Here is a 13,562-nt window from a genome sequence, read left to right as displayed (position 1 = left end):
CTCTAATGACTGAAGAGGCTATCTGCTGATTACTGTTAATTAATGCTTCCAAGTAAAAGATTAAAGGATATACTCACAAAATGGATGCATCTACTTGAGAAAACCACTCTATTTCTCTTCACTCATTGTAATTTCTCTCTTCTTTGTATTTGCAAACCTCCTCCCTAACTGGTCTTAAGAGTCACTATCTGGAGCCTAAGACCTGATTCTCAATGTTGAGCTGTATTGACGTAAAAGAATATGGAGTTTCTCTTGATTTTACCTTTCTTATCTTCTGCCTTTTCCTCCAGAGGTGGCGCCTTTTCAGCTACAGAGCCATTACCTTCTTCAGATTTTACTCTATTTTCCTCTCGGGTAGATTCCTCTCCGATGGGTATCATGTGCCCGTTTGAATTTTCAAAGTTAACTGTTACATCTCCATCTAAAATGGGGAAAGAAACACCTAGATGTCTAATTTGATGGCTTTCTTAAAAACCAGTTTTCCAGCTACTAGGACTATAGGGTTTGGGTTCATGTTTCAGACCCTGGGAACCAAATACATCCTACACCATTTCACCATGTTTTACTTAATAATTCATTCCAACGAAAGAGCTAGAAAATCCTTAGTCTTGGGGAAAAGCAGCAATGGAGGGGATATCCCCATGCCCTTTTGGGACAGTAGGGATTATTATCCTAATTATACAATATCCCTGGGCAACGGAACCCTTTTCTCTTCTTGTACTTAGGCTTTGTTGAAGTCAGTACTTAGGAGTCTCTCTGTCATTCACAAACTGAATGGTAAAAGGAGAAATCTGAAAAATGGAATAAACATTTTAACAAGCAGTGAAAACACAAGGTGAATATAAACACACAAATAACATGAAATGTAATTTGACATACAAATGCTTAGAAGGAGGATATGAAAATTTACAACCATCTCTGTCTCACATGATGCATCTGTCATATGGTAACTTTACACAGGAATATAACTGCCACTCTGTATTCAGGGGAAAGATGGCAGCGAGAATAATTTTATTTTCATTTTCTTGTTGATGGACATATTAAAATGTACTCAGGTAACTGTTACATATAACAGACCAAAAGCCTTTAATGTGGCCTAATCATAATCTGGAAACATTAGGGAAAAAAATGTGGGAAAAAAGTAATTACAGAGGAACTTTTAAAAAATCACAAGTGAAAATAAAATTTCTAGTATGTTACCTAAATCAGAAATAACTAAATTTAATTCCTGAACTTCCATAATTTTTAGAAGTTTCTAAAGTGAATGAGATTTTACATAAACTCTTAATTCAGTGATGTTTGAAAAGAGCAACCCTAGATTGTATCTGGAACATTTTAAGAGGCTTTGCTACCTCTGTAAAAAATAATAATAATAATAATGAGTTAAAGTTTTGACTTTGCAAAATTCAAGAAATGCATGATCAGACTATTTTTATGCAGTCTTTGATTAATCTTATTTTGGCAATCATTATAAATAAAAAAGAGGCCATCTCTCAAATTTCCATTAAATATGATTGAACTGCTTGGGCTCAACATGAAATCCATTGGCCTTGTCCATAAAAACAGGCATGACATTTTAATAAGAAAAATATGTATCATGGAATTTTGTCATGCTCAAAATGAAAAATGTATTGCTGAGCCATACAACTTCCAAGTACCTACAATCTGATTCCCTTATAAAAATAAAATAGATGATAATTGAGGGCAATGCCATTATAAATCTTAACTATTTCAATAAAACTAAGGTAATACTTTTTAATAAGTATAGATCAAACTAAAGGGAAACCAAAAGATTCTTAATTCTTATTATTAGATCCCAAGGAATTCGCTATTAAAAACAAGGGAGGGGAGACACAATGCAATGTCCAGATATTAGACATGGGAAAACTGAAAGCTAATGGAAGTATGGAAAATTCCAAATGAAAGAGAAAACCACTTCTTTATATATATATATTAAAAAAGAAAAAAAAAAACCTCAATTTTTAGGCAACCCAAATATAAATTTATCTCTGGTTACCCGGTCTTTAGTTGATAACAAAAACACGCTGAAGTCATGTTAACATGACTTATTACATTACATTATATTAATTATATTTTAACCCTTATTATGCTAAAATTCTTCAGTAGGTTAAATAACTTATTTTAAAATCTCAAACAAAAAAGCTAGAGAGAAAATTAAATAGTCATGGTACAATAAGAAACTGGATTTTCACATAACAGAGTCAACAATGTAGAAAGATACTTACTTACTTTGAGGTCTGAAATAAAGCTAGCCCCTATGAAAATAATGGTAAAAAAAGGAGACTGATATGTGATAAATATAAATTGAAGAATTTATATTCTTCAACAGAGAACTGTTGAATATTCAACATTGTTGAATATATTCAACAACAGAGAACTGATGTTATTAATAATTAACTGGTGTGTGCACTGAAAAAGTTTTCTCATTTTGTGCATAATGGTAGAGTCAAAACAAGCTGAGTCCTTGATATAGTTTATGTATGTAGGTAAAATGCACACACACCTGTCAGCAAAGGAGAGCAGGGGGAGATGCTGAGGTTCTAAGGAACAGGAGCCCTCGCGTGCAAAGGAAAAAGACAGCTCAGGCAAGGTGGCAGGCTTCAAGTGAACAGAGATAAAGCACACACAGACATCAGTGGTGAAACAAGGAGAAGGAAAGTGTTTGGGGGCCTCCCCTCTTTCTGGTCAAATGCGTGTAGCTGGGATACAGTTAACAACAAAAAAAAGAGATGAGGAGAAAGTTCTGTGTGACCACACCGTGAGTGACTCATCAGAAGGTTAAAACATACACTGTGGGAGAGAGAGAAAGGAGGCCACACGGCAGGCAGGAACATCTCCATGCCCTCCTGTTAAAGCTATGGGAAAAGATGGAAGGAAACAATCAGCAAATAAGGAATGAACTTGGACTAGACCTGGGAATTCTCAAGAGAGAAGACCAATTGTTGAACGTTTAGATGGAAGTTAGAGGTTAGTGTAAAAAAGATCATCTAAAAGGATGGGAGTGAGGATATGGGGAGGGATGGGATGAGGTCAAACCCAGGGTAGCTGGAGGGATGGAAAAAGTCTATCTGGCTCCCGAATAAAGGATATAATTGACAATAACTATCAAGAGCGAAGGCAAGGTCAGGAAGATAAAGGCAAAGAATGCACCTTTGCTGGCAGAAGACAGGAGGTTGTCACCAAACACAGCAGCTTCCAGTCTCTGGCTAGAGCTGAAAACAGACCGAAATTCTCAAGATAATTTTTTTTGGAGAAATGACAGAAAACTTTTCTCCAGCCCCTGGCTGAAAAGGGGAAAGACTCTATTTACAATAGGCATCACCAGGAACTTTCAAGGATTAGGTCATTTCTGTAGTTCCATACAGGGACCATGAAAAAGACAGAAAGTAAAATTCAGTAATTTAGGACTTCCCTAAACATTAAATCTGTGACATTATGTTTAGGTGAAAAACTGTTTTGTTTTTATGTTTTAAAACTTTTAATGTTCAGTCTGCAGAAGTTACCAAAAGGTCAACTAGAGTCAGAATTCTGGGAAGTACGCATCAGAGACTGTAACCCATCAAGTAAATAGTTTAACAGATTAGGCAGAACAAGAACCAATCAATACTAAGCATTTCTTTAAGTTGCCCGCTGTCACTTGTTTTTAGAAAAAATAAGCTCTTTTCTAGCTATAATTTTTAATCAGGTAAAAAAGGGGTCTTTAAATCTCTATCTTTCATACTCATTAACAATTTCAACAATAAATTTTCACATTTTTCCTTTCTTTAAACAATTTCCAAATAATTGATACCAAACGATTGCACTGGCCCACCCAGGAGGTGACTGCTCGGAAAGGTGATTGCTCAGTGGATCTGTAATTTCTCTCCTGCCTCCAGAGAGATTAGGGGGGAGACTAATTTTGATGCTGCAAGCACACCCTCCACGAACAAAAAGTTAGGGGTGTGCATTTTTTTTTTTTAATCTTTAAAATTCCCAGACAGGAAATAAATAGTTTCATGGTAATAGAAAATTAAAGAAGACATAATGTTCATTCATAAAACAGAATGAGAAAAATATAATAGGCCAGCGATTGAAATAAAATGCCTAAATTGTAAGGGCTCAAGAAAAATTGCATTATTCACTCTAGATTTCCCTATATTCTTACAAACAGCAGTAAAATAGCAAAGCATTTCCAACCCTCACTCTACAATTATTGAGATGTTGGAAAAAGTGTGTCATTTGGATTTATAAATAGTGAATTCCAAAAGGTGTTCTTTGCAAAGAACATTTACCAGGAAAAGAATTCTGTGATTTTAATTCCAAATTAATAGCACCATATTTGTCCCTTAAAAGTACAGTAATACTACTTTATCCCAGTAAATGTCCAGGGGGTGGGGCAAGGGTAGGCATGAGGTAAATCAACAATTTTGCAACAAAAATTTCCTTTAGTTTTAAGAGTAGGGAGAGCAATGAAAATTATTTGGTATTACTTATTTGGAGAAATAACCAATCTTGGTGTCTTCTTCTGAGGGTCTATCTTGGTTTCTATGTAAGCTTTTTCTTTTTGAGCAAGATTCCCTCTTGGGAGGATAGGGGAAAAAGGGGAAGAAGATTAGGGATAGGGAAAATAAAATGCTTAGAAATAATAATTGTTAGTGAAAAGGTGAAAGGCATTTAGATACAAAGAAATGAAAAGAGAACAATACTAGGAAAATTACTTGAGAGAACGCATAAAGCAGATTAACTTAATTTGTCCATTTGTGCCTTATTGATTGTACATTTGATTGTATTATTGAATATCAAAAACAAAAGATAAGTTTACTACTTTTTTCTCCTTTTTCTTTTCCTGGTAGGCTTATGACACCAAAAGGCAAGAGCCAAGTAACAACACTGCATTTACTCAAACAACTGAGTTAACTTGTATAGAAAGAAGGAAGCTTCAAAACAGAAGAGGAGCCATATAAGCATTTGTATCTTATCTGTATCTTCAGCCCACACCTTTGTAGAGCTTTAGGGTTAGTAGCAGATAGTGAAGGACTTGCCAAAAAGGTCACTGAATTCCTTTTCTAGAAAATCTTAGATTCTCTGTAGCCCACAAAGGCATTCTGAATTAAAGCAAGATTTTCAGAGTGCTGTACTCACTGCTTTATCTCCCAAAGACCATGATCATCTTAAATTCCAAAAGAAAATGAAAGAAAGACCAAAGAATAAAGGATCAAGTTATTTTAAATGTATGATTAATTTCCTCACCTTGATCAGGCAACTCCTTAAGAACGCCCCTTCTTATCAGCTCCTCTCTACTTTGTCTTGTGGATATCTTCCTTTCTAATACTTTTAAAAAGAATAAGCATAAGTAAGAATCAAGTCATTGCTTAAAATAATTATGAAAAACATTTCAAGTAGAACTGAGCACATGTATTCCATTCACCCGAGGGCTCAATCCCCAGTTTTTTGAGCTGTCTAGCAAAACTCATGGTTGGAGTCAACCGAACTCGGTCAAGAGCAAAGGACGGCAGCCAGTGCTCTGAAACCCAGCCTCTGCGCCTGATCCTTCCAATGATGATGTTTGGCCAAGAAACCAGGCACATTATTTCATATCAGCTATAGAGCAGAAAGGTTACTTCTCACTTTGAAATATTCCTTTTTTTAGGCATTCTAAAACACAGGCCTCAATGAATATGCAATGTATACAAAGGATACATATGCTTACATTAAAACCAAACAGACAGACAGATGTTCAGTAGATATTCAGGTAACTCATCTGAATCCCAGAGAAAAGGGACTATTTTCCAGTGTCTTCTCTTTCACACCATCTATCACAAAAGTCCAACACACCAGCTCTCTGTAACTCTTTTCCTTGCCATACTCAAAAGGTCTAGCATGTTCTGGTATATCCCCCCAACAGATCCCAAGGCAGGAGGACAGAGTGAATTCATGCTTTCACGGGCATGTCGTGAGAGATGGGAATCTCAACAATGCCTCTTCCTTTTTCTGGAAGAATTTAAATTCCTGCTACAAGTTCAGAATGGTGCTTAGGAGCTTAGGGTGGGACTTTGATAGCATTCACCTTATATATATATATGTAATATTAGTTTCCTGGGTCCTGCATGTCTAACTCTACCCCCCATTTTGAGGGGCCAAGGTGGTGTGTAAAATTAATATCATCTACTAATCCTCTGAGCCAACACTGTCCGAAGGGTGTTCTGGAAACTTCTCTTCCTTCTAGATGACCTGTTGGAAAAAGCACCTTGACACAGCAAAAAGGGGCCACAGAAAGAGCCCAGGTCTCTTTAGGGAGAAGGAAAGGCACATTGGTGGAGACTTGGTAGACATAGCAGGATGGATTCTGATTCTCCCCACAATTCCCATTTCTGGCCTCAGAATTTGCAAATTCTAGAGCCACAGGTACAATCATTTCAAGATCTAAGCTAAACCCCATTATCCCAGGCCCTGCCCCGGCACATACAGACAGCGCTTATAATGACACTAACAACCTGTTTTTGGGGGTGCTCCAGGCGGTCTGAAGCAAGGACACTTCGAAGACAGAGAGGGTTAAAAAAGGGTGTGCCTTGGGGCGAGAGCTTTGTATGAAGCACCTGAAAGTCTTTGGTAAAGGCATGAACCCCACAGTCCCAAAGCTTAGTCTTTCTTGAAGAAATTGAAATATATTTTTTCCTTTTCTGACAACTAGTAATTGTATATTCCCCCTTTTGTCTTGGTTGCGAGAAAGGTCAGAGTAACATTTGATATTAACATAGATTTCATATGGCAATTCATGGATGATATCCGTTTCCTCCTTTTTAGAGACCTGACTTCATTTGTATTTAATTTCTAGCATACGTGCTCTTTGTTCTCGGTTTTGCCCAACACATTTTGTGGATAGAATAGAATGGAGGGGCGCCTGGGTGGCTCAGTGGATTAAAGCCTCTGCCTTTGGCCAGGTCATGATCCCAGGGTCCTGGGATCAAGCCCCGCATCGGGCTCTCTGCTCATCAGGGAGCCTGCTGCCTCTGCCTACTTGTGATCTGTCTGTCAAATAAATAAAATCTTTAAACAAACAAACAAACAAACAAAAGAATAGAATGGAAACAAACAAGAAAATGAATAAATGAATGAGTGGATGAACAAATGGTCAAAAGAATGATAATTAACACCTTCTTGGTTCAAACGGACACATACACCGAACCTTCCCCTCTTCCTTTGTCACCCACCCCCCCACTCTGCCCTCCTTCCAGAAGCAAGCAGACACACACAGCTCACTTAAACACTGGTTTCAATGGACAAAGTTAACTGGGTGTGGGGGGCCAGCCGGAGCTGTTCTTTTAGGTAAAAAGAGAGCTGTTACTTAAAGACAGCTTCTATTTGTCCAAGCTTTTGTCCAAGAGAAGAGAACTCCTGTCAGCACAGGGAGCCAAACAACACCCCCAACGACACCATGGGGGGCTGCGAACGCTGTGTTGGAGGCTCAGAAAGACACTGACCACTGCATTCAGTGGTCGCTGAAGGACACCTCACCCAGCTCCAAGAGTGTGCGATCTTCTCTCATTAATCAAGGCCATTCTGTGACCTCTGCTTTGGGAGTCTTTAAAAGTTTTCACTCTTGCACCCAAAAAACTGTCTGAGAGCCTAGAACAAATCTCGTTTTCGTTTCTGCCTTTCCAATACAGATCCTAGAGAGGGGATGCTTCAGTTTTAGCTTTAAGCTTTCTGTTGCTTTAAATCTAACTTAATCCCAGTTAAAAAAATCCCTCCTCTTTCTTCCTTGTAAATTCTGGAGCTCTGAAGCAGCAGCCTGGCTTCCTGCCAGGAATCAAAACCCACAGTTCTGTTCTTTGCTCTACCTCTTATAAACAGGTTCTGATAGGAAAATGCACTGGCGATTTGTTTGGTCTTTGGCTGAGCAGGTCTTTAACACATAATGCAGATAACTGTGTCCCGGGCCAATGAGAACAAACTGCAGGCGACTGAGAATGGAAAGTATGTTGCCGGGGCACCAAGTTCCAACCACCATTCTCCCAGAAGAACAAGTATCACACTCTTCATCTTTTAAAATATTCGCCTCATGTTTACATAGTGTCTGTATGTTTGCAGAGCACATTCACTGGACACTTTTTCATAGGCTTGGAAGTGTTCTGCCCTGGAATGAATTGGGAGAGGTCATTTTCGTCCAACAGGGCTGCACAAACAGGAGTCATTTCAGGAACATTCCCAAGAAGGGCTCACTGGCTTTCACATTCAGAGGCAGGATGGCCTCCTCTAGATATCTGTCACCCTTATTCCTGGGAATGTATTCCTCCTAAGGAGTCAGAACCACACTCCCTGTGACTTCGGCAGTTAATCAAGCCCACGGTCCCTATAGCTCTAGAGTAAAGTAAGTCCTTTGTGATGGGGAAATAGTGTGAGTTAGCTCTGTTCTCTCTGAGAGCAAAGTGGGTCATTAAAAGCCTCCTAGAATCTGATGTCGAGTATCCAACCATCTGCTCTTTGACCCTGAAGTTCACACTAATAAGTGTAACAACAGCAATAATGTTGGGGGGCTCCCTCTCACAATTACTGCTGGGGAAGAGACTTAGCGGGGGCACAGATCACTGGACGCAGTAGCCAGGTTTCCCCATGGGCAGTACTATTCCCAGGTGAGTAAATAGCTCATGGGAGCTGACTTTCAACCCAAGCAAAAAAAGCATGTATGGTTTTTACACGAAGATCAAGCAAACCCATGATTTCTGTTTTGCTCCCTGGACTGGGGGAGTTAAAGTTCCGACAGTTCACTTGCAATTATAACAGCATTCATTTTTCTGAGAAGTGAAGGATGCCCTGTGCCCCCATTTTCCTGCCTTCATGCTTATACTCTGGCTTTTCAAATATTTGAAAAGGACCGATCTTTCAAAAGCATCCAATGGCTGTCCATCTCGCTTTGAATACTATTTCTGCTCTTTGGCATGGTCTCCACAATGCCCCCCAGAGGCTGCCCCCACACGATGCCCCTTACCCCCGTGGATCCTTCCCTAACAGCTCCCTCCTGGCTCTCTCTGCTCCAGCCCTGCCAGCTCTGCTGCTTGTCACCTGACATAAGGAGCAAGCCTCCATGTGGTGGCCTCTGTCCTTAACGGGATGGGCTCTCCCAGATCCCCACACAGCTCAGTCCACCACTTCCTTCAACTCTCTGCTCAAAGGTCACCTTATTAGAAATCCCTTCCTCACACACCCACGTAGAATGGCGTGTTCCTCTTTTCGTCTTTATCCATCTTATCCTGCAAAATACATCATCCCCTCCTGAAACGGGACCTGGTTCTTAAGTATGGTGTCGAAGAGAACCAAAATTCTTGTTTTATTTACTACTGTTTTCCCAACAGTGCCTTACAGGTTCTTAGAAAATATATGTGTGTTGACTACATAAATGGATGAAAGAAAATGGGCTGATGATGCTAACGGTCTTGTTTTCTACCCCTTCTCCACCTCTAGGAGAAAGCAAGCGAGGCCTGTGGCAAAACTCAGTGAACAGGAGTCTTCTGTTTTCTGCCTCCTCCACTTGGCCGGGCCTGCCAAAGGGAAAATCCTGAGCTCTCCATCCTATGGCTCATCTGAAAAAGTCTCTGTGCTCTGAAGAAGGAAGGTTACAGTGTGTAGAGGACCGACAGCAGCCAACTAACAGGGTGTAGCACACGACTCGGCTCATCACAAATTTTCAATGATTTATGATGTCCTTCTGGGCGTGGAGCCTGCATTCAGGAGAGGAGGCTGGGGCATATGCCACAGCTCCTTGCCCTGGATGCCTGGCCAGGATTTTATAGTACTCTGGACGTATCAGTAAGAGTAAATCTTGCAGTCAACAAGCCACTTGTGTTTTCTTTTGGCGGGGAAAGAGAGTCCTAATTCTCAATTCTAACACTGTTTAATGATGGAACAAAACAGAAGAGCAATTAGACTATGAAATAAGCACACCATGTTATCTTCTTGGTTCTGAGGACTGAATGGCCTTACTGTACAACTGTGACAGGAACAGAGAACTGCTTGTCTTGTGTTGCAAGTGTTCTATAAGAGCCCGGCTTTGCTTTACCTCTCCTCAATAGCAGTTACAGAAAACAGCAAGGCAAAAAAGGGGCTCCTTTTTAAAAGACCCTTCACGAAAGCGTAGCGAAGTCCTTTAAAGAAACCACCGCCAAAATGCCACCCAAGGGGACACTTGGAAAAACTTCCCAAACAGCTCGAGAACATAAGGCAGTGAAATAAAGCCAAAGTCCCCCACTAAAAATACTCAGGGGTCTGGCCATTTTCGTTTTGATCCGTGTCTCTCCCCTACTTAAAAATCCGACACACTACAGAAAAAGCCCAACCCCTCGGAGCCACGGCCAGGCTTCACAACTGGTCCCAGTGGACCATTCTCCCCCTCCCTCTTGTTCATCCTTTTCCACAAGCTCAGTGTTGAAGCCCAACCTTACTCTTACTTCTCACCATTTCCTAAACACTTCCTGTACCTCCTCAGCTCTGTTCCTGCGGTGTTTCTTTCTCCCTTTCTCCTAGAATCATACCTTTGCCGTCTCCCGGTCTCTGATGAAATCCTCCTCTAATCCAAAGACCGCTTCCGACAGCGCCCCCTGCAGGACGATGTCACCATTCAGGCTGGCTAGAGTCAATGATAGCAGTGCTCCTAAGGCACTTTAAGGTAACTTTTCTGTGCCTCAGCTTTTTTATCTACAAAATGGGAGAACTGATATCTGAGTGGCTCAGTCAGTTAAGCATCTGCCTTCAGCTCAGATCTTGATCCCAGGGTCCTGGGATCGAGTTTCACATCGGGCTCCTTGCTCAGGGGGGAGCCTGCTTCTCCCTCTGCCTCCGCCTGCCACTCCCCCTGCTTGTGCTCTCTCTTTCTGACAAATAAATAACATCTTTAAAATGCGAGAATGACTGACTGCTACCTTTTCTGGTTCTTTTGGAGATCAAATGTGTTACAAAGCTAAAGTGTTTAGACCAGTATAGCTAAAATCTAGAAAGCGCTGAATAAATGTTAGCTATTACTATTATTTCTAGTTATAGCCATTCTTTTTCATTGCTACATGTGTACATAATTGAATATTCACATGACTCGAAGCCCTATGAGAGATGTCTTGTTTGTCATTTTATCCCCATGTTGCCGGAAATAATATATTAAATTAAGTATTTGGTTTTGTTTGAGGGGAGGGAAGGGAAGGCATGTCTAGCACTCTTTTCTAATCTTCTCTACTTCTAGAAACAGCCCTCCTGATAGTTAGCCTTTGAGGCACCACCTTCCCCCTCATTCACAGTCCAGGCCACAAGTGTGAAGCTAACCTCACCCTCAGGCCTGAGGGCCCCCAGGCTTATCCAGTCAGAGCCTGATATCTTCCTGGCCTTGGTGACTGGTTCAGAGACGAGCTGTGCCCAAGCTGCACCAATGACAACCAGCCCAAGAATTTTTGGAACAACAGGAAAAGAAGGCTTTCTCTTTCTTCTGTATCTGTTAAAACTAGCTGCATAGGAGCCTAGAGCTGCAAGTAGTCATTTTGCCTCCATAAAAGGAAAGTCTAACTTAAAAAAAAAAAAGCCAATACTGAGGAACATAGGCCCAAGGAAGAAGAGAGATTCTTAATCTTAGCTTTGAAGCACTTAGATCCCGCCAAACCTAAAAGCTGTTTGGCCCTGGGCTTTTCACTTACATGAACCAATAAATTCCCCATTTACTTTAGTCTATTACTATTCATCAGCAATAAAGACCTTTTACTTTTGAAGAGTCAAAAAAGCTGTTACACAGATGTTTCTTTAAAGTAAATTTTCTTCCAGAAGAGGCCAAAGATTCTCTAGATTTTCAAGGCAGAAATATGAAAGAACTAAACTCTTTATCCCCCAAGAGTTTGAAACTTGACTAGACTTTAAAAAAGAGGAAGATGGTGAGATCTACATCCCCTCCCCTTCTTGGGAAATTCAGTGTCACAACTTCCTTCAGAAACCTGATAGTAACCATCCATTTATTTGATGCTTAGGTCGCATTTTTGTATTTATTTTCTTATCACGTTTCCCAGTATTCCTGAAAGACAGGCTAAGCAATTCTTTTTAGTTCCCTAGAACAGATAAGGATATCGAGACTCTCAGAGGTGAAACACATTTTCCAATTCCATATGCAGAATCTGGTTGAACCCAAATGTGACCAGACAAAGCCTACTGCTTGCATTCTTCAGACTGAGTTGATAATTACAAAGATTTCAACTTTCCCACAAGTATAATGCTTTCCAATTTCCCTTCAAGACATGAGGTAGAAAAACTTTTTTTTTTTTAAAGATTTTATTTATTTATGTGACAGAGAGAGACACAGAAAGAGAGGAAACATAAGCAGGGGGAGTGGGAGAGGGAGAACCAGGCTTCCTGCCAAGCAGGGAGCCAGATGTGGGGCGCGATCCCAGGATCCTGGGATCATGACCTGAGCTGAAGGCAGACGCTTAAAGACTGAGCAACCTAGGCGCCCCTAGAAAAACTTTCTGAAGTTGATTTTAAATGAGCAAATTTTAGATGGTAGTACATTCTCATAGTTCAAATTATAAAAGGATACAGTAAAAACTCTCACTTACACCCCATCTACCACCTATTCAAATTGAACCCCACTTGTACTCCATATGCAAATAACCACTTTTATTAGTGTCTCCTCTACCCGTCCAAACTTTCTTAGGCAAATCCAAATATTCATTTTAATTATTCTCTTTTTTATACCCAAGGTATGCTGTTTTACAAATTGTTCAGCAAGAGTGCCTGGGTGGCTCAGGTTAGGCGTTTGCCTTCTGCTAAGGTCACGATTCCAGGGTCCTGGGATCGGGCCCCTGTTGGGCTCCCTGCTCAGTGGAGAGCCTGCTTCTCCCTCTCTCCCCCCACTGCCTGCTCGTGCTCTCTGGTTCTCTCTCTTGCTCGCTCTTGCTCTATCTCAAATAAATAAATAAAATCTTTAAAACAAACAAACAAAACTAATTGTTCAGCACAATGCTTTTTCATTGAACACTATATGCAGTATATTAAAATTTTCAGGTAAGGGGGTGACAGACGAAGGCCAGGTCAGGGAGAGAAGAGGGGATGATCTTTGCCTTGTGCAAAGAGCAGCAGCTAAAGTCACTGCTGTTTCCAGAGAGGGCAAGCTGGGAATAGCCATGGCAAGTCAACTCAAGGGACTCGGGGATTTTGTTCTCAAGGGATAAGGTTTAGGACTAGAACAATGAGTAAGTCCCCGATCCCACATGGGCCAGGAAGTACAAGTAATCTCCGGAGAGTAATCAGAGGCCAGGATCTGTGAGCTACGTGAAACACCGCTTGTCTTTTCTTCCAGTGTGACTCTCAAAACACATGACAAACACAAATGTTCGAGACAGGTGCTTTAGCATGCATCCTGTGTGTTTCCATTTCTTGTTTCTTCATGTTAAAAGATAGTAAACCCAAAACAGGGTGAGACCACAAAAGGGACAGAAGTTTGAAATAAAGAAAATGAGAACCATCCTTAGAACAATTAATTCTAACTTCAGTAAGAACAAGCTAGAGACTTGATATAAAAATGAATCTCTGCTCTACAT

The 13,562-nt window shown here is 40.5% G+C and overlaps 1 protein-coding gene across 1 annotated transcript in view; it reads right to left on the bottom strand.

The window, feature by feature from the left end:
- The window catches only part of LOC111147576 (phosphatase and actin regulator 2), a 111,352-nt gene that overhangs the window by 43,331 nt on the left and 54,459 nt on the right, over positions 1-13,562 (bottom strand). The window contains exons 3-4 of the mRNA XM_022503686.1: positions 5,251-5,331; positions 263-421 (exon numbers count right to left, since the gene is read on the bottom strand). Coding sequence (XP_022359394.1) covers positions 263-421; positions 5,251-5,331 — 240 coding nt within the window. The remainder of the gene's footprint in view (positions 1-262; positions 422-5,250; positions 5,332-13,562) is intronic.

This window comes from Enhydra lutris, unplaced genomic scaffold (assembly GCF_002288905.1).
Source record: "Enhydra lutris kenyoni isolate GAN:26980312 unplaced genomic scaffold, ASM228890v2 scaffoldscaffold17, whole genome shotgun sequence".
Lineage (NCBI taxonomy): Eukaryota > Metazoa > Chordata > Mammalia > Carnivora > Mustelidae > Enhydra > Enhydra lutris.
Note: the sequence above shows the minus strand (reverse complement) of the source record. Positions and strands in the feature narration are given on the sequence as shown.